The sequence below is a fragment of the Poecile atricapillus genome, chromosome 2 (genome assembly GCF_030490865.1).
Source record: "Poecile atricapillus isolate bPoeAtr1 chromosome 2, bPoeAtr1.hap1, whole genome shotgun sequence".
In the NCBI taxonomy this organism is placed as follows: Eukaryota; Metazoa; Chordata; class Aves; order Passeriformes; family Paridae; genus Poecile; species Poecile atricapillus.
Window position 1 is genome coordinate 50,316,784 of NC_081250.1, and position 21,871 is coordinate 50,338,654.

The window sequence follows — 21,871 nt, forward strand, 5'->3', positions numbered from 1 at the left end:
GTACCTTGAGAATCAGAATAAGATTTCACTTGTGCCTTTAAAGAAAAGAGACTGCAACATCAGGTATTGTTATGCTGAAAAGCAGTGCCTAGGGGGAAAAAGCTTAAATCTGATTTGGGCCCTAATGTCAAAAATTATCTCCTATGGGTGTTATTAGAAGCATGAGTTTAAAAATAATCCTATATTGAAAGGGACAATAAATAATGAGATACAGCATAGCCATATGAAGGAGGACTCGGATCATTTAAGTGCCTGGTCTAACAGATGGCAATTGCAGTTCAGTTTAGATTAAGGAACATTAAAGTCAAGAACAAAGGACATAAAAGAATTAACAGTGTGGTTGTTTTCAGCACAATGAACAGGATCTGGGTAAGGGCTGAAAACTTTTTTAGCAGTTCAATGACTGGAGAATCAAAAACTGATTCTACTTTCTGAGGAGCAGCCTCATATATAAACAAGTATACAAATAGGAAGATCAAATATGTCTCCTTTAAAGCACCTTTCAGTTTATTTTAGCATATCATAGGAGCTTATGCACTTAAAAAATAATCAACTACAGCCTGTTTTTTTCTTTTACAGAGCAACATAGCACAATCCTTTAGCTATGATCCCAAACAGGTCTTCCTAGAATCACTGAAAAAAAGTAACACAGTTTTTAAAAATTTATTTCAAAGGATATCCTGAAGAAAGGAGCTTCTCAAAGCTTTCACAATGTTAGCTTGGACCACGAGAAACCATTTCCTTGGCTGTTTTGGCTGACTTTGTTCTCACAAAGAGACAGAAAAAGACTAATGCAGGTGTCAAGTGCTACCACTAAAAACTCCCCTTACCTCTCATTCCACAGCAAAGTGCTTGAATCCTCACCATACTCTTCACTGATCAAACTTAGTTCTCTCAAGAAGAACACACTCTACTCTCCTCTCTCACATCTTGCTAACCCCACTCCATAGACAGACAGGAAAAGGAATTTAGTGTGCTGAAGTACCCTTTTTAATTAGCGCATCAATAAACTGAATGTTGGGCAACCTCCTGAAAAACTTTCTATTTTTCTTTCAAAAAGTGCCTCCAAATTGGAGAACTTATGCTTCCAACTTTTTGTGCAGGTTCTTTGTAGTTTGCAATTATTTAATCATTATTCTGAATCATATTGGCCACATTTAAATTTAGAAATCCCATGTTAATTACTACATAAACCTAAGCATAGCCTAATTAAATAATAAAAACTACCATTATATATAGTTTAGCGCAAAATCATGTTTTCTGTATTTTTTGACAACTGTGCTAAAATTTCTTTAGATAATTCAAAAAGCACTGGTATTGGATGGACAAGATGGACAGTAGAATGAAATTTAATTATGTTGTGACTGACAGAATAATTTTGATATCTTGAATGTCTTTATTTGTAATCTATCAAATGAAGCATGACTTGAATTCTATACTAAACTACCATGCTGTGCATTATTTTGAAATACATTCTATGAAAATTTTTAGTAGGCCTGTGGTTGGATATGTGGCACAGAGTGACATTAGGAAAGAAGAAAAAGTCAATCAGACTTCATAGTAAGGTCAGCAAACTTAATAAAGTATGCTTAAAAGATTTTCCTATTCTGAATGTTATGATCTCATCCTGTCTCAATCTAAATTTGACAGAAGAGAAAAAACATTAATTTCTATGCTAGCTTACAGTGGAAGACACAGATTGGTCCTGTGAAAACACAAATATCCCACTTGTACTTATAAGTAGTAAAGTTCATGAGTATAATTAAAGGTACTGTACGAATGGAGAATAAAGATCATGCTAGACCAATAAGAAACTTTTAACTTCTGAAAATTCTTGAATGTTAAGTTTTTTACTTCTTTGCAGACAAAGGATTCCTTCTCTTTCCCTCTCATCTCAAGACCTTCATTAAAACACTACAGCTTGTTTCATGGGACACCATTCCTCCCTGAAGGAGCAGAGTGCTTTTATACAAATGTTTCTCTTAAGGAAATACTAATTAGTATTTTCAGAAACTCTAACTATCTTTGCAGTATGCATCTGTAAAGTTGTACCTTAAGTGTCATATAACTCAGAGACAGTTCTGTGTAAAAACAACACTAGAAGAAAGCCCAGTGCTGCACCAGCAGCCTTGTTTGCAGATATCCTGCTAGCAGATATCCAATGGATTCTTGCTTTCTGGAAGTTCTTTCTAACATTGTGCTCATGAGAAGAAATGCAGGAATATGTCTATTTCCATAAACCTAGTGTTCCTGAATAGTCTTTTTATGCCTCAGTATAGAAATCACAGCATACAGAAAACAAAGAATTTGGAGGGGAGGGTAGCATATGTGAAAACAAAGATGCTGTTTTCCTAAGTCTAACATTACTTTCTTTTTCTTCAAAGGCTTGCATATACTATCCCATATACTCCAAAACCACTCAGAAATATAACACCATCTATTAATAAATTTAACACGTCTCATTATGTAGAAATGATATATTTTAAATTAATATTTCTGAGATGCTGAAATATTCACGATTGTGCATAATTGAACTTTGTAGTTCAAATTCAACAGAACTGAATAGCTAAGTATTTTTTGTATGTGGAAAAAGAGGTAATAAACTGTCTCTGTTCCTTCTAAGGTACCAAAAATATGTGGAAAACAACGATTACAACAGCAAAACATTTTCTTGGAGCAAAAAGAAATTTACAAGGAAACACCTCTGCATTCATCAGCCTGATATTTAGAGGTTATGGACAGTACTACACTGGATCAGACAAATTCCATATATAGTCAAGCTGGCTCCTGCAAAAGTCGACTACAGCTTATCCATGTATATCCAGCTTGCTTGGCCTGGGCCTACCCTTTGGCCTCTCTCAATCACTCTTTACATATACATAATCTTTTCTCTTGGAAAGCACACATGCACCTCATGCACCTTTCCTGTCAACTAAGCTGTTTGACTACATTTTATTTAGAATTTTAAATAATTTTCCATCATAATATTAAAAGATGATGTCTGGAATAAAATAAGTACTTCTAAAATGAAATTTTCAATGGTGATGGAAACCATTTGGCAATTAACTACTTAGGGGTCTTCAAGTGCCTTCTCTAATTATCAGCCACTTTGCTATTTATTTTATTAGGTTTCCCTATATTCAACAAATAGGAAGTTTGTATCCTTGAAGGAGACAAACAAATCATACCCTCTTGAATATTAAGGCAGCCCTTTGAATTCCACAAGGTTCTTCAGGAGCAATTAAACTATCCATAGATCAAATTAAAATAGTGACATTCAAAAATGAAGTTCCTCTTACCATCAGACATATATACATATATATATGTATATTAAGTGTACACTATGGCTGATAATTGTCATTGCTTAACTTCTAAATATTACCCACTACAGAAGATGACATACTTGAACCATATGCTGAGATTTTATGAAGTCTGACTTTGTTACACTCTGAGAAGCTGCAGAAATCAATCTCCTTGCCAGTTTCCAAATGCAGGTCTGCAGCTTGCATAACTGACTATGCATATTTATTTCTTCCAAACTATTAGGACAATTCAAAATGCACAGACAAAATTTTGGTGCATAAGGAAACAAAAGTAGATACAAAATTTCTCCAAGGAATTCAATGGGTCAAAGCTTTCATTCCACTTCTCTAAAAGAGACTTCTCCACTGATTGAGAGGGGAAAAAGTAAAAGAAATAAGGGGAGGAAAACACACTCATCACCTCAAACCCCAGGCTCATGGTCCATTGGGTGAAGAACTGGCCAAAGAGCAGGGCTCAAAGGGTTGTGGTGAATGGGGTTAGATCTGGCTGGTGATCAGTGACCAGTGGTGCTCCTCAGGGTGCAATTCTAGAGCCAGTTTGTTCAATATTTGCATCAGTGACCTGGATGCAGAAATTGAACACATGGTGAGCAAGCCTTTGGAGGATTCTAAACTGTCAGTTGTTGTTGGCTCTTTCAGGGGACAAGACGCCTTGTACAGGATAAATTGGAGTGCTGGGCATGCAATTTGACAAGAGCAAATGTTGAGTTCTACACCTGGGATGCAGCAACAACAGACAGGTTGGGAGAGGAGTGGCTGCAGAGAAGGGTCTGGGGGTGCTGGCTGACAGGAGGCTCAACAGGAGCCAGCAGTGTGTGCCCTGGCAGCCAGGAAGGCAAGCCTCAGCCTGGACTGCATCAAACACAGCATCACCAGCCAGCCAAAACAAGTGATTATCCTGCTGTGCTTAGCACCAATGTGGCCTCTCCCTAAGGACTGTGTGATATTATGGGCCTCATGATTTAAAAAGAGCATTATGATACTTGAAGGCATTCATAGGAGGACACCAAAGCTGGGAAGGGGCTGGCAGGAAAGTCCTCTGAGGAGTGGCTGAGGGCACTGGGCTTGTCTGGTTTGGAGGGGAGAAAGCTGAGGGGTGACCTCACTGCTTCCTCCAGCTTCCTGAGGTAAGATAGTGGTCTACAAAGTCAGCAGCCACCAGTGTCTAAAGGAGAGCACATGAGCAGTACCACTCTTTCTGCCCAGGGGCCTGTCCCTCCCTTGCTGGCCTTGCACTGCCCACAGCTGCTGGGTGTCCCTCTAAAGTAGTCTGGACATTCAGGCAGTGTGAGTGAGGGGATTTGTAACCTCTACGTTGCTTTGGGTGTAGGGATGTCAGAGGTGAAAGCAAGGCTTTTGGTTTCCTCTGCATGAACTCTGCACAGAGTAGAGAGCATGTGAGATTCAGACATTGTTCCTTACCCAGCACTAACACATTTGCTTACAGTGAGTTCTCCTAATTTCTAGGGCACAGAAAACTGTTTCAGAGTGGCTGATGTTGCAACTCAAACATTTCAGTAGAGATGAAATTCGCTACAATGTAATCTACTGAGTGCCTACTTAGTGAGTAAAATTTCATTAACATTCAGGCTGGATAGCTCAGAAAATTTATCACAAAGTAAAAGGTGTCCATCATTAATTCAAAAACCAAATCTAATCTGAGTTTTTAGATACAAAACCAGTTTTCATTTGTAACATTTTTTTAGCCCATGAAAAAAAGATTGCATCCCAAAAGGAAAGCCGTCTATAAAAATATCCGGCATTTAAATGTCAATACTGAAATTCAGTGAACACTAAATTCAACAAAAGCAAAAGATCAAGAAACTAAAGATTTTAAGAATTTCCTAAAACTGGAAAATTCTTTGCAATATATAGAAAAGGGGCAAACATTCTCATTTTCTTCAAAATCTAGTTTCTTGCAGTTAGCAGGTATTCATTCAGGCATAAGAATAAATAAATCAATAAAATATATAAATATATAGAAATAGATGAAAATAAATGCAAATAAATGAAAAATAAAGATCCTTCTATTGCCTTAAAAAAGGAAAAAAACCCAAATGAATGAGCAAACAGAAAACCCCAAACCTAAAAGAACATACCTACATGAAAGAAATAAAACAATAAATAAACAAACCCTGGAATTTTTTGCAGAGACAAAAGGACAGACTGTTTGAGAGAACTGACTACCTCAAGACATCCACAGGTTTGGGCCAGGATTTAGGTTTACTTTTTTATTTGCTCAAAAGCACACAGATAATACTGATAATCACTCCACATGCAGTCACATTTGTGATTCTGAAGAAATAACTTAGAGATCACGTGAAGCAAAAAGTATTATTGAGAGGGAAACAGGAAAAGACTCAATATTGATGTTGGTATTAAAATATTAGTTTAAAATACATTTCAACCAAGTGTTAGCAACTGAGTTAATAGAAGACATTTCCCAGGCCTGTAAACAAAAGGCCAGGGGAGGAACAGAAGTAATTTCAAGAGAAATTATCTTTATTCTAGTTACACTTTCAAAAAACATTGTGTGATTTGAAAATATTAAAATTTAATCTTGAAAAATTGTCTAGTTTTGGCACTTCATGTACTACTAAAACCCATAAGATTGATTAGCCACTTCTACTAGGAAGAAGGCTGAAACAGCAGCTACTCTAATTTGATTCTTCTATCTAGAATGCAACGAAAATTGTGGTTTGCTGGTCTCTGGCATCTGCAATGCTTCTTTTCTACTGCCATAGATGGCACTACTTCTACTTGCCAGATGCCACAAAGCCCTGCAAAACATTTGAAAGTATAGGTTTTTGATACAGCATTAAGTAACACGATTTTTATATTAATACGACAGTTGTAGCAAAAATCTGCATCAGCTATGGCAGGAGTATCAGGCAGAAGTGAAGCAACCGTTCAGAGCTCCAGGACACAGTGGTAAATAGGTTAGTGACTTTTTTTTTGTAGTTTTTATTTCCCACAGATCTGCAATTTCTAAGTAATTTGTTTTATGCAATGATATGGACAAGCCATGAATATCCACGCCAGTGCACAACACAAATTCATAAGTCCTTTTGCTAATAACTCTTGACCAGAAATACTTATGAATCTGCCCCAGTTGTTTCCACTCTGCCTAGCAGAGATGTCAGTCACCTAAATAGTCTCAGTACACTTTTTGGTTAGCATCCAATTTGCTCAGCTGGCTGTTCATCAGAGGCTCACCATACTACACAAGTAAGATTGACCGTTTCAGCTCAGTTCTGTGGTAGTTACCAGAACAAAATTAGCAATAATGCACCTTCAAGTACAAAAATGCTTCTGGTAGAAACATGTCTGATCTTTGCACACAAATGATGCACACTCAGGCTTTGGAGAGGTAAGTCAGCTTCTATGGGATATCCATGTCTCTGTGAGAACATCAATTCCTGTCCACTAAGTTGTTGCTAAATAAAAGGGAATCCAATCCAGTAGCAATGGTCCTAGGTATCCAACACAATAATTTACATTGCCATTTCCAATTGTTTTGTGACAGTATTTTTTCCTACTGCTACTGACATGCTATTAAACATATTTTATTTTTGTTATCACTACTGACAAACTTATTTGTTGCAGTCAGCAAACGCTCTTCTGGAAGAAAATCTACTATGATTTCCATTTGTGATCCACAAGTGCATCCCAAAGTGAAGATAAAAAGCTATTCCCTTTGGAGGAGTATCATTTCAAGGCTTGGGGTACTGATTTGCCAAAACCCACAAAAGGGTTAGGAGATAATAATTAGGAAGATAATAATTTTTTCTCACCAATTTCCCTAACTTTCCTACTATTGAATACTTCAGTGTGTGCAGAGTTAATCTAATAAATCTCATTTAGGATAATGGATAACATCAATAGCTCTCACTCAGGGAAGCATATCCTGAAACATACTAGATAAAGCAAATATTTCCAGGCCTTTTGAAGAAAGGAAAACTTGGGCTTAGCAAATGGAAAAAACTCTAAAGCAGGAAGCATAAAAAACATGTTAATTCTCTTAATAATGTGAACTCCAAACATAATAAAAGTGAACCCAGACCCCTAACACTAAAATGCATGGCTTCCAGTGCACAAGTGGGAGGGGATCCTTACACCTATCAGTTTCTGAAAAAGAGACCTGGTTTGCAACTGCATCTTCCCATTCCAAATCTAGAAATTTTCTCTGGAAGTTCTCTGGCTGTTGATGTTCCCTACTCACTGTACAAAGTTTCACAGCTCATCTTATGGTCATGTTTTCACTAAACTATATGGGATGGTAGCATTAGTTTGATCTTAAGTTGTATCTTGTTTATTTCAGCCATTCTTCACTTTCTGGCGCGGTGGAACAAGGATCTCAGTAGGTTGCAACCAAGTCTGGTTCTACTAGGAAAATTCCTCATTGGTTTTAATGGATCTAAGTGGTCTTTTCATAACATTTTCTGATTGACTAACATATTTTCAGAGGAAGCACTATTTTCTGTGACATTGAAGCTAAAAAATTAAATACAAAAAAAAAAAAAAGAAAGAAAAAAAAAAGGCAAATTTCCAGATGACATCAGATTTAAGTAATTTTTGCCCTAGTTGTTATCCCCCTTCAGTCTTTTTACTGCCATGTGGAAGACGTGGAGGGGAGTTTACAGCATACTTCTGGTGCTGCCCTAAAATGTGTGCCCATACCTGAAATTAGTAAAAATATTGTCTGTGGGTTCATATTATAGTTACTCTACATTTATTTGTCCACTTTTGTAGAAAAGCACTAAGACCAATTTTAAGTGCTAAAATGCAAACGTAAAATAATCTTGGGGCCTTTTGGGAGCCTTCAAAGACAGCCTTCACACAGAAACTTAAGAACACTGTACACTCATATTCTTACATAATCTATAATAATTAACCTATTAGTAAGTCCTGGAAGGGAGACATGGGAGAATTATTCTGTACATCTGCTGCCTGTCTGGGGAAACTTCATCAGCAGTACATTCCCCAGATGTGTAAGTAGAGATCAAAATGGATATCTTCTGCAGATTATTCATTGCCCAAGTAATTTCTTTTTAAAACTTGTCTTTCAGAGCAAAAAGAAAGCCTGAGAATTTTTAACAGCAGTAATGACACCACAGCTTACCTGCCTCTCTAGGCAAATTTATTTAGAAAATTACACATCAGGTTGGCAGCACTGCACCCTGAATGCTGGTTGGAAATTCTAGAGTCTTTCTAGACTCTTAGAAATTTCACTCTTTTCTCTCTTAGAAATTGCCTGTATTTTTTTCATCCCTTGACTATCTGTTTCAGAAATAAGTGAGCTTGATACACCATTTGTGGTCTGAGCAGGATTTTAGATATTTCCTTTTAACTGATCTGCTCTTTGAACATTTATCTACACTGATTCCAGTTTCAGAGAAATTATTAATAACAACACTTCAAACAGTTAAATGGTGTTCTTTCTAGTCCCACTGTCAACAAGACAAGATGGTAGTATCAGTCAATAAAAAGCAGCCCTGGAGAGGATTTTATGAGAAGATGGTCTTTGCACTGTTGGTTAAGGACAAGGAAGCAGTAAGGGAGAAACACATATGGGAAAGTATTTCCGTATACCACAAATCCCACATGAACTTAGTGACTCACACCTTCCAGGCTTTGAGGCAAAGCCCACAGAAGCATAGAATGGCTTTCCCAGTGATGTAGGGAATACACAAAAACACCCACCTCACATCATCTGTACCTCTATCCCCCAAACAACAGAAAAACTCTGAGAAAATATTACCATCACAATAAAATAAAATTTGCAAACAACCACCACCAACTCCTACTATTTCAGGGGTAATTTAACTGTCTAGCCTTTACTTGACCTTAATTTTCTGACCAAAAGCAATAATAAAAGTTCTACAGAAAACACAAGTTTTGTTTGGCCTTTCAATAATATTCTCTACAGGAGCAATTTTCTAGGGATAACTGAAGCATATCACTGGCCTGAAGCAGCTTGTGCCAAGTTCCTTACATCCCCAGTAGGGAACAAGTGTGTGGGAGTGAGTCAAGAGCTAAATATTTGCTTCTAACATTCACAGTAACAGTCTGAGGTAGATGGTACTGATCATAATTTTATTTCCAACCATCCTTTTTCTCTACTCCCCCAGTTATGGACATATTTCTTAAAATATAGGCCTGTGGGGTCCTGCAATGCACAGAATTCTAAGAAGGATTGTTGTATTCTAATTTGTGAGATCTTACTTTCCAACAAATAAGGAATATGCAGATGATGTGAGGATGTTTTGCTTCTCCTAGACCAAATAATTCAGCAAAACAAAGATTCTGCTTTATTTTCAACTAAGTCTGCTATGTCACTCTCAAAAGCCAATTTGTTCTCGTGCTTTGAGTTCATTACACATTTAGTCATCTTATGCCTGATGTATGGATGTTTGCTCCAGCTACGAGCATCTGAAATGCATTAAGATGATGACATGACATACTTTTATTCATGTTTATTCTTATATGATGCTTCAGAGTTCAAAATGGGGGAGCAAAAAAAAGAAGAACAATTACAGGAATGTAGTCAGGCAGCCAGAAATGTTTCTATTACTTGGTGACTTAAGAAGCCACCTTGAGTGTCAGTGATAAAACTTGTTTTCTTCTGAAAGAGAACAAATCAAGAATTTTGTCCTGGAGGCAGATTTCACATCATATTTTTTGTTTTATGGTTTAGATATTTTCTCTGGGTTTGCAAACTGGGTTAGCTTTTCCCTTTCTGCACATGTAAGAGTGACTGCAGAAAATATCTAGAATTATCCTAGCATTATTTAGGATCATGCAAATTTAACATGATTTACTCAAACCCTTAAGTCATGACATCACATTTTCATTTTTACACATTTTTGCTTAATGAAGTCATCAGGTGTTGATTCACAACCTTCCCCTCCCGTCAAAAAAAAAAAAAAAAATCTATGATTTTATATCATAATGAGCCCTGAGATTATTAGAATCTTCACGACTGTGTGGAGGTTGTTTCTATGGCAGTGTATGTTTATGTCGTGAACATTATAAAAGATAAGTAAAAAAACCCATCACAATCCCATGGCCCTTAATACCAGACTGTAGTCCTTTACTTTTCCATCCTTAAAAGCCTGACAACATGACAAACTCAACATGCTGTCACAGAACACAGCAACAGACTGCTCTCACTCATTCATTGCCATCCAGATATTGGCTTTAACCAGTCAAACTCAAATCACTGCCAAGCACGGGGGTGCCTAACAACATCACTTGTTAGTGATAACCTGAGGCAAACCCAACAAACCAAACTTGACATCAATTAAAAATAACAATGAGAAAAGCTGATTACAAATGAAAATATGTACCAGTGAAACCCAGAATTAAAAGGACAGGCCTTGTAAATAAGAGCAGATGAAAAATATAATGAGTGAACTAAAGCTGAGATGTAGGATACTTCAGTCAACTTGGCAGGCAAAGATGTAAACATAGTCTGTTCTGTTTCCAGGTTTCTCATGGGTCTATTATTTTACTGTGGTGCTTGGAAGATGAACTCACCTTAGGAAGAAAGTCTGCCATCAGAGATGCTGCTCTAGACATGATGCCCTGATGCTTCAATGACAATTTCTTCTTTCTTTGTACTTTTTCTCCTTTCTTTTTTAAGAGTCTGGCTTGATAAGTCAAAACAGCCAAAAACTGTGTTCCAAATGCTTTGATGCCTTGATATTCCCCGCCCCCCCCTTTTTTTTTTGCTATGTTTGTTTCTGTTATTGTATCATCTGCAAGGAAACAGGCTTGGATAACCTGCAACAAGAGCCCCAATTAATTTCAAATATTTGTTCCTCTCTTTACCTCTCAAATGTAAGTTTAACTTGCAAAAAAGACTGACAGACTATTAAAAATCCTCACAGAAACCCTCTACAATGTAAAGAAACGTGTATGAGAAGCTGTTAGAAATAAAATCTTCATTTCACATGCAAGAATTGAGAAAATGAAGCCATTTATCTTGCTCTATTTTAGGCAAGGGACACAAATATTATTATTGGAAGCTTTCTGCAATGGCATTACACTAGGTAAGGTCTGTATAGTCGTCATTGAACAACTTGGCATTGCTCAATGACAAAATTTTGTTAATTGCTTTTAAATATGTATCAATTCTTTCTATTCTAGTTAACAACAAAAATCTATTAAATTCTTCATAAATATTTATTTTATTGAATTAAATTGCTCAGCATTTTGTTTCATATACATTTTTTTATATACATATTTATATATATATGCATGAATAAAATTTCTGATACCTTGGAAGTTCAGTAATGCAGTTCTCAGGTAAGAATTCTCATCTGCAAGTACTGATTATATAGATATGAGCAATAGAATCAAACATTTACTGCTTCCAGGGCCCTTTTCTTTAGGATGTAGTGATGGCACATTTATATGCATGCCATATGTTTCCATGTATGTCATAGTATAAAGCACTCCATTGACCTATTATTCACAGAGAGAAGAGAGAAAAGTCACAGGATACAACAGTTGTGGTTGCTTAATATCTGCTCACAAAGTCATTGTGATAATTATTACATGTGGCACTTCTGTTAAAAAAAATGAAGAGAGAGAAGGGAAGGGAGTGGGTAGAGAAGTCACCTCGTACATTTGACCTTAATGAGGCAGGCTATGAATACTCATAATGATTTCTCAAACTGTTTGAAGATGAGCGGCTTGAGGCAAACAAATTGTACTGGGAAGGAGATAGGCTAAGTACCACTCAAATGGAGCCATGATGCTCGAAGCTATTTGGATCCTGAAATGAGATAAAAGCTGCATCATGGAGGCATTAAGACTTCAGGACCAATAGAAAGAATTAACTGACATATCTTCTGGTAAAATACATTATGAAACCTTTCAGTTCTACTTTGCATCAGTAGTCTAAGTGATGAAGCACTAGAAACAGCAGGCTATGATTTTCCTCTCCTCAGCTTAAAGCCTCAAGCAACTACAGAGTGCTGATCTGCCTCTCCCGCTGACATCCTTTACAGCCATTAGAATAAATAACTCAGCCCTTATGGTCCCTCTGCATTGTTCCTCTACTTACTCCTCACTTTAAAAATTCTTGCAGGACAAATGCACAAGGTAAGATCTCAATAATCTTACTCATCTGACACTTTTTCACCATCCTCCTTGTACCAAACAGAGAAAAAGAGAAACATTTATCTCAATTTATCTCTTGTGTCTTTCTCAATGGGACTGAAACTAAATCTGTCAGAAGAAAAGGAATCAGGCCTAGAGATTCAGAAATTATATATAGAGCATGGAATGAAGCTGCAATATACTCAAACTTTGCACTAACACATTTAGGATATTAAGATATTCTAACAAATACCTTAAAAGAGCAATTCTTTCCACTACAGCTACTGCTCTAATGAAAATTAAGGAGAAATCAGGAAAAATCAAACTGGATACTGAGAGAACAACCCTCCAGCTTTGGAAAAAACAGTTTTAATGCAGAGACTAACTTTATCTTGTAGACCTGCCTCTGAAAAGGTAAGATGATAGAGCTTTAAAAGAGTTTCCTGTTGACCTTAGCCACAGAAGAGGCTAAACTGAAAAGAAGTCAAATGGTTAAACATTGTGCCACAACACAGCATCAAGGAATAGTTTTTCCATGAGCGCATTAATTTGAAAAGTTGTGACTTTCTTCCTCTAAACATTTCCAATATTCTTTTTTAAAAAAAAAAAAAAAGAAAAAAGAAAGGCAAATAAAATAAAGATTCCTAAAATTTACATAGTTCCTGTAGACAACTGTTTGGAAAAATGCACAACATGAACAGCAATGTCCTAGATTTTGACTAGCTATTTTATTGCACCAGAAATAGATAGTTTGAATGTGATAGCTCAAGCATCTTCATTCTACTGTGAGAACATAAAATGTAAGTGCTTAGTTCCTCTTCACTATTAGAACACAGCTCTGAGTAGAACCTTTATCTGGAGAAAACAGACAATATAATTGGAGGGAGGAGTTTGGGGATTTCTTTGAAAATAGAGTTGTTTGTAGAGATCATGAACTGTTGCTGGGAGCACATTCAATTATATATTTCTGACTTTGACTGTGCTTTTGAATCACCAGCACATCTTAGAAATCAGAACAATTTTTAGTTACCACAGCAACATCTGTGAAGGGTGGGTCTTGTCATGACACTTGCCAGTTTACTAAATTAAGACACACTAAACTTGAGTATGGATTATGCCCAGAAATATGCCCAGACAGCTGTCTTCAGCACCACAATTTTTTATCTCTTTTTTTTTTTTTTCTTTTTAATATTGTTTGGTACATTTTAATATATTAATGCTTTCCAACTACATACTCTCTAGGTGAAATGTTGATATAATGATGAAATTATGAATTTTGTGGCTCAATATTTGTGATGCAGCATATCCAAGGGCTAAAGCCATAATTTTTCAATAAACAATTTCAGTGGCTTTTCAGGACATTGTCCTTGCCCCAGAAGGCTTACAGTCAAGTGAGAGTGAAGCTTACTATCCAACATTTTGCTCCAGTAAAACTATATTACATTAATTGTGAAAGTTGTACTTAGCTGTTAAGCCACGTTGTTTTGCAAAAATTAACATTAACTTTGTCAACTTTGTGGACTTGTGTTGTCAAGGAATGGAACTAGCAAATTGCACTTTACATTTTAGTCATTAAAATGTTCTCTACTTGCTAGTTTCACCTGAATGAAAGAAGGCGAATTTAAAATGTGCATTAGTATCTTGAGCAGTAATTTAATATAGAGATGTTTGTTTAATGCAGTGGTAGAATAAGAACATTTAGATTTGATTCTCAGACTAGAGAGGAAAGCACAGTTAAGAATCTCTATTAAAATAAAATATCACTGCCTTGTCATACTATTTTTTTCATTTAGTATATTACACATACTGATCAGTATAGCTAAATTTATAGGTCACTTAGATTTATGTTTTAAAAAAATATTTAATTATAATTCAGCTAGTTTATTTTTAAAATATAATTCTAGCAATACCATAGACTAGCACAAGCCAGATACTAAAATTTTTGACAGTTCTGCTCTTATTCTGGCATGTTTTAGTGTTTTTTTGCTGTATGACAAGATAATATTGCTACGGAGTTCTACAGAGCTGTGCTATTGATGAAGCAAAGCAAAGTCCTCAAGTAACCTCCTTCCCTTCACTAGTATGCATGTTGTAGATAATATCCTATATAGATTCAGAAAAAGATTTAAGGTGCTGTGAAATTTCTCCTAAAATTGTAGCTCTTTGCCCTCCAACCTTAGTGCCTCAGATGACCACTAATCCAAAGAAAACAAAAACTGTGACAGGTGCAAGGTCTAGTCACTACACCGTATTACACAGGTGATGAGCTTTACTCAGATGGGAACAATCATCAGTTTTAGAAGCAAAGATTAAATTGCTTTCCATCAATTTTCACATATCTCGTAGTCATTTGCATTGTAATGAAGAAATAGTTGTTTTAGGTTTTTATTTTTAATACTGCAACATTTATACGGATATTAGTGCAAATTGCCTTTGTCTTGTAGCAAAGAGCTGCTGATGAGAGTCATCCAGTTAAAACAGAAAACTGCATTTTTCCATGCATATCACATATCCAAGTGAACTAAATCATGTATCCTAATGTTCATGATCTCCTTGCACTGGTTAGGAAAAGGTCACATTTATATACTCTGAAATTGCTTTGAAGATGAAGAATGTAAGTAAAATGAAATTATTACTTTTACTTCTTTTTTTTTATTTCCCCCAGTGTTGAAGAACCTACTAGGCCCTTCTGTTATATTTTTATATTTAACACGAATGAGCAATGCTGCTGTACTGGATGAGGGCACTTTTCTGTGCCTAACCCCACTAGGGCAGTATATTTTTAATTTACAATTTTACCCTTGTTGAAGAGTAACCAAAAAGCTACAGCTAGCACAGAACACAGCAGTTCTGAATAGCAGAAATCACCTAATTGGCAGCATTCTTTGCCTTGTTTCCTGCAGTGCCTGTCTGATTAGTTACTGATGCTGTTCAAGGTGCTAGTTATGATTTTAAAATCTCTAAATGGCTCAGGATCTGAAAGATCCTTTATACCTCTGGAAGAAGCTTTTATACCTGTGTCTCAGGACAGATAGATTGGCCTGTCCCTCCAGTCCAAATAGGATTGACAGCACTTTCAGATCTTTGATCAGGCTCCTTTCTAGGTATGCATTTACCATACAAACACAGGCACTAATGGCAACAAGGAACAGTGGTATTCTCCTGTTCTACAGGCTGCCCAGCTATGAGCACCTGATCCAGGGTTTGCTGCGTGTGCCATGCACCCCTCCCCATCTCTCCCATAAAAATAAAACCCATCCCACAGCCCCAGATATGTCCAGGTTTCTCCCTCCAGAAGAGTTGTGGGAGCTTCAGCACCTGTGTTCTCTAAGAAGTCCAAGACAGGGTTTCAACCTGATAGTGCCTTCACCTTCATGTTGCTGATGATGGAATCTGAGGACTCAGGCATATGTCAGATTTTCAATGCAAACAGAATGAAACTCAAACTTGTTTTGCAGACATTTGGGAAAAGACAGAGTACATGTTTTTTTAATCAGTTACCCAATACTTCAAAGTGCTGAGACAACTACTATACATTAACAGAGCAAAGAAATAATATATTCTCAGTATAGAAAATTGCCCTGTTTTTACTGTCATATTTTCCTGCATCATCATGGCAACACAGATGACTAAGATTTGGTACTTTTGGTGAGAATACAAAACTAGTCTTAAAAGCATTAAACAATAGACACAACAAAATTAAAATAATTTAATGTAGTTATATATATTATCTCCGCAGTTTAACTGCTGTTAGAAGGATGTACCTAGCTTAACAGACAAAACAGACAATAAAGAAAACTCAAATGTTTTGCTTCTTTTGTAATTAATTTCTATTCCCTGCCTGTGGTGGTAAGCTGCTTTCTACAACACTCTGTGACCCACAGATACTATTGAATACCCCTAGGTTGATATACAACAGTTTTGGTAAATAGCCATATCTATTGATTTTTCTCTTTGTGAACCTTTTAAAATTTTTTTAGTTATGCAACAATGAGGATACAAAGACCTATTAAGACTAATAGGTGCAATTCAAAAAGTTTATTAAATGGATTAACTGCTGCCTTTCTCAGCCTATCCTGAATAGTGACTGCAGATTTGATGATCCCTGATGAAAAGCTTTTAGTAATTATTTTTATTTTAACAAGAAATATGAAATATGAACAGCCTCTTTCTCCTAACTACATTTGAAAAGACCCAAAAAACCAAATCCCCCTTCAAATGATGCCTTAAGTTTTAGCTTTCATATTTTTCAGATTCTGTACTTCCTAGGTATGTAGTTCTAAGCTTCATATGAAGTGTTAGTGAGCTCTCTTCACAGAGTAGGTAGACAACACAATGCCTTTTCTAGAGTGATACCAAGGACAATCATGACAAGTTTCAGGCCCGAAAGAATGAACAACAGTGGACTGAAAAGAGAAAACAAGAAGGATGGCACTTCATAACCTGAAGCTGTGACTGGACAATTAACCCCAATATGTAAATGGACCAAAACTTTTAAAAATGTGAGACCTCGTGACCTGTCATCCATTTTGTGACCATTTTTAGATCCACCTTGGGTGTAGCCCTGGCCAGGCTCTTGCACTGCCCAAGCTGTATCCTTTAAAGCCTTTCAATAAATATCTACTTTATGTTTAACTCTGTCTAGCCTCTGTTCTAGGTCAGCCTTCTCAAGGCATCACAATCATCTAAATTATTAAATACAATGCAGTTACCTGTCATGTTGCAGTAAACTTTCAAAGGTCCCAGTGTCCCACTGCCATCTGGATCTATCCAGTAGTAATTTGAAGTTTTGCCCAAGTGCTTGTATGCTTCACAAGAGAGTTCATAAATAGCTGAAATGAAATAAAACAAAAGAGAGTAATAAGAATAGTTTTAACTTGGAAAAAAAATTCTTAGGACAATTAATGGATCTTGTTTGTATTCAAAGAATTGTACCTTTGACATTAAAACAATATCACTGAGGTTCATAGAAAACAAAGCATCTTTCAAAAATTATATGGTTAAAAGCTCGTAGAACATATTTTCTGTTTTTGTAATGTGAGGAAAATATAGAATAGGAAGAAACAGCTTGGGGAGAGGAAGGAAAAATTATGCTTTTTCAAGATATATATTTAAACCATTTTTTTACAATATACTTCATAACTTTGTGTGTATTCTTATTTAAGTTTCTATTACTTCTATTGATAAAACATATTTTTACACTTAAGCTTTTATTTAAGAGTTACTAAAAAAACTTATGTGTTTTGTCTCTGTAAATTTTGTAATTGTTCATGTTTTACTACAACTCAGATTAACACTGAGTTTCAAAATTGTGAAATTTATCACTACATGCAATGCCTGTCTCTACACAGAGATGCAGTTTCTCTAATACATACATACAGAATCAATTCCCTGGTCCAGCAAGACATGAAATGTTACAATATTTGTTGGAACAAGTTTAATTGATTTAGAAGACAATTTTGTTTCAATTTTTCCTTGAATACTGCTTTCTATTTCAAGTTATGAAATTGTTTGTCAAATTGTGTTATGTTGAAGAGCTCAGACATAATAATAAGCATCGTACATAGAATCTTTTCTAGTAACTCCCATATTTTCTTACAAATTTCTTACAAATTTGTTACATATTTCTTACAAATGTAGAATTTTTGAAAAATTATGTGCATTAAATATGAAGAAAGAATTTTATGCTAAGAAAAAGCAAAACTGATAATTTATATAAATTGTTCTCTGTGTATATATGTATAAAAATTGTGAATTACATAAATATTTTCCTACACAATTCTTTAAAAAGGAATGTGTAATGCTGCTTTGTTTTTAAGGACCAGATGGCAATGCTTTTTTGTTTGGAATCAATCAATCAGCTGCTAAAAGAAATGAAATGTTTGTTTAACCAGACTTCATATCCACTCAAAAAATTCATCTAATTTGTTGGCAATTCTTTCAAGCAATCTCTTTGCTAAGACTGGCTTTATTTCAAATGTCCATAAGGACGAGCTGTTTTTCTGGGCTCTGATGATGATGACTGACTGATCACCCACACACATTTAAAGCCCTCCAACCAAATATCAAGACATGGGAAGGAAAGTGGAGTTAGAAAATCAAAAAAATCGAGTGATAATGTGGCATGAATGCAAGGCCAAAGGCTGTTATGTATCTACAATTTTCTTGTGATGTTATAAGGGAAAGAATTTCCTGGAAATTTGTATGTGTTCATTAGAGGATATAAAATAGATTTTATACAAGTAGTTGACACTTTAATTAAATTGTGAAACACGCTAAGCCATTTCCCCTTTCTGCACAAACAAAGGTCAACATATTCTTCCATTTTCAAGGAGACTCTGTGTCTCTTTTCAGGCACTTCATGCAGAATTCATAAGGAATTCATAACCTTTTTCGTGCAGAAGTATTTCCTTCAATCTTGACACACTACCTAAAAAAAATCATAAAATGCTAACTCCATTAATGTATAATTTTTGTGATACCGAGTGGAAGATTTTAATGAATGCACTCCAGGTCAAGTCAAGAAGATAAGAAATATTGTTTGTGATCTTGTTGAAGTTTTGTGTTTTGATCTTCTAAATGCTTCCAGTAAACCAGGGTAGCTCTGCCTCTGTAGTAACCAGATCTTTATGTAAGGCCATATGACATTTTTATCCAAGTTTGCTGCTTTTGAGAGCACAGGCTGATGTTTGTACAGAGATACTGCCACAACTCAGAAAACAACATTAAAGAGTGTCATATGGAAGTCAAATGTTTTTCTAGAAAATTAAGGGGTTTCAATTGGACACCTTTCTTTCTATTCTTCTGGAATGGGAGAAATAGAAAGTGGAGTGTAGGTATTAGTTTTATAGCACAGAAAAGACTGCTTTTTAATAAGTCAACTTTGTTAAGCTTCAACATTATGTCGAACACTAAATAATAGAAATTAAGACTGTTTTTCAAATGAAGGCAAAAGAGTGTGACATCCTAAACAAATTCAACTTGTGAAAAGTGTTCTTATGAGTGTGGGATAGTTTTCTGGGAGGTATGACTCACACATATAGAATCCTAGAATTATTAACATCGGAAATGACCTTTAAGATCATCATGTCCAACCATCAACCTATCACCACCACCATCACATTCACAACTAAACTATGTCCTCAAAGTGCTGAATCCACAGGTTTTGCAGAAGAGTTCCAGGGATGATGATGTCATCATTACCTTGGCAGTCTGTTCCAATGCTTTACAACCCTTTCTGTGACTCTAAACCCTCCACCCCCCCATCCACCCTGGCAGAACTTGAGGCCATTTATGTAGATGCATAAAGATCTTAAAAATGGGAATCAAGAAAAATGGAAAGGCAGAGAGCAGTAACATAAATCACTTCACAGGGACGCTGAAACATAGTGAAGGGACAAATGGATTTCACATACTGAAAAAATAACCGGTAATTAAAGGTGCAATAGGAAATGGGAGTCGTGTTCTGGTGTATGAAGAAAATTGAGACAGAAAGAGATCATATTGTTGACTCTGGATGGCAAAGGGTAGCCACTTACATAAAGAACAAGAGCAGCAAGCATCAGGCAGAGGCAACTTGAGTGGAGGAAAGTAAGACATGATACCAAGGTGTCAATGTGGATGATGGCATAGAAAGGAAGACAGCACAGGATCACCTTATCAGCCACTACTTGCTCTTGTAAATGTTACACAAAAAGATGAGTAGTGTGTAAGAGAGAGAACAGGTGGAAATAGAAAATAAGAAATGCAAAGAAAATCTGGAGTAGATGAAAGGAAAAACATTTAAGGAATGCTGTTTTAGAAGTCACCCAAGCACACTGAAAGAGAGAAGAAAATAAAAACAGAATATAAGGAAGAGGCCATGGGAGAATCAAATCAGCTTAAATGAGAAAACTAAGTGAGGTTACAATAAAAAGAGGTTAGAATAAAAAAGAAAAGACAAGGAAGCAGAACGCAAGATTTGGGCATAAAGTTTAGTGTGCAGATGTGAATTAGGAGAAATGGTTGCATATATCCACATACAGAGGGGGCAGAGGGAGAGAGGGAAGGGCTTTGTAGTGCTGACTCCATCTGGAAGATAAGAAAGAAAAATAAACAGACAAAAAAAGTGGAAGAAATGAGGACACAAGGGCAATAGATTTTTGCTTTTTCAAGCCAGTAGAAATGAAATGCCAAAAATGTATATTTGCTTTCTAGGTACCTGGTCCAAATACACAACATATGTAGTCTTAAGGGACTTCAGAATAGTATTAAACCTCAAAATCTTCCAAGCTAAATGTAAAACTAACATGCACCCTGATGCCTGGATAAGCTATTTCTACCATAATAAATCCAGTTTGTTAGGGTTTTTCAAAGGTCACTTATGTTCTTTTTTGAGTAGAATAGGGGGAAAAAAATCCTCCCTAAAAACAACTTCTTCATTCTTTACATGCTTTCATATTGCATCAGAAGTTGTCTACAAGCTGCAAGGGGTGAAAACCTTTTTAGAACAGTGATCCAAGCTCTTAGAGTCAGGAAAAAAGTATGCACTAAAAGAATCAGAACTAGAAAGAGAAGAGCACCAAAAAAATGCAATAGCCTTTTAAAAAGTTTGATCTCCCAAATAATACAGATCAAACCGAGACCACCAAATCCATTTCATGATAATATTTGAAAGGGTTTTCTGTGTTCCAACATGAAGATGAAGCTTTAAAACCATAAACGTAAAAAAAAAAAATGAATTTCACTGTATCTTTTGGTGTAAAGCATCAAGCTTCTCTAAGCTTCTTGGTCTAGGCAGAAAATCCAATCATTTTAATTAGCTAACAAATGCAACTATGAATACATGTTGAAGTTCACCATTAACTAAGCTAACATTCACAAAAGTGAATTTGAATGAGCATGGCTTGAGGGGAAAAGTATTTTTTCTTAGAAAAGCTCGATTAGGCAAGTAGGCTAAGGGAGAACAGCCTAGAGTGAAACAAATGCTAACAACAAACATTGTAGCGGCACAGCCTTTAAGAGCATTTAAACTGCTGCCTTTCTTCATGGGTACTGAACACCAAAGGGGATGTGGTGATGGATGTGAAAGTCAACACTCATTTCTGAGTTTTTAGGATCCTCAATTTTAAACATTAGAGGAAAAGAAAATAGTTCAGGCAAGAGTTTATGGAATAGTTTTTTTCCAGTTCAAGACTGTTAGTCAACAGTTGGAAAGAATCAACATCTCTTAGATTACAGTGGCTCTTAAGTGATTGAGGGAAGCAGATGTTCTCGCTCCTGTTTTACTTTCTGACTAGTGTAAAGATCAAGGGATAGTTATCCTGCACAGGTGGCACAGCTGCTGGCTATCTCCAAAAAGCAGAATAAACAAACGACAAAATGATTTAGAAACTCTGTGGCCCTATATGATGCTCCCATAAAATTTCATTGGCACCTTAGTGAACTACAGTTTTTCCATC

The 21,871-nt window shown here is 36.0% G+C and overlaps 1 protein-coding gene across 1 annotated transcript in view; it reads right to left on the reverse strand.

Moving 5' to 3' along the window:
- CNTNAP2 (contactin associated protein 2) overlaps positions 1-21,871 on the reverse strand; it is a 1,026,949-nt gene that overhangs the window by 310,973 nt on the left and 694,105 nt on the right. The window contains exon 12 of the mRNA XM_058833182.1: positions 17,144-17,263. Coding sequence (XP_058689165.1) covers positions 17,144-17,263 — 120 coding nt within the window. The remainder of the gene's footprint in view (positions 1-17,143; positions 17,264-21,871) is intronic.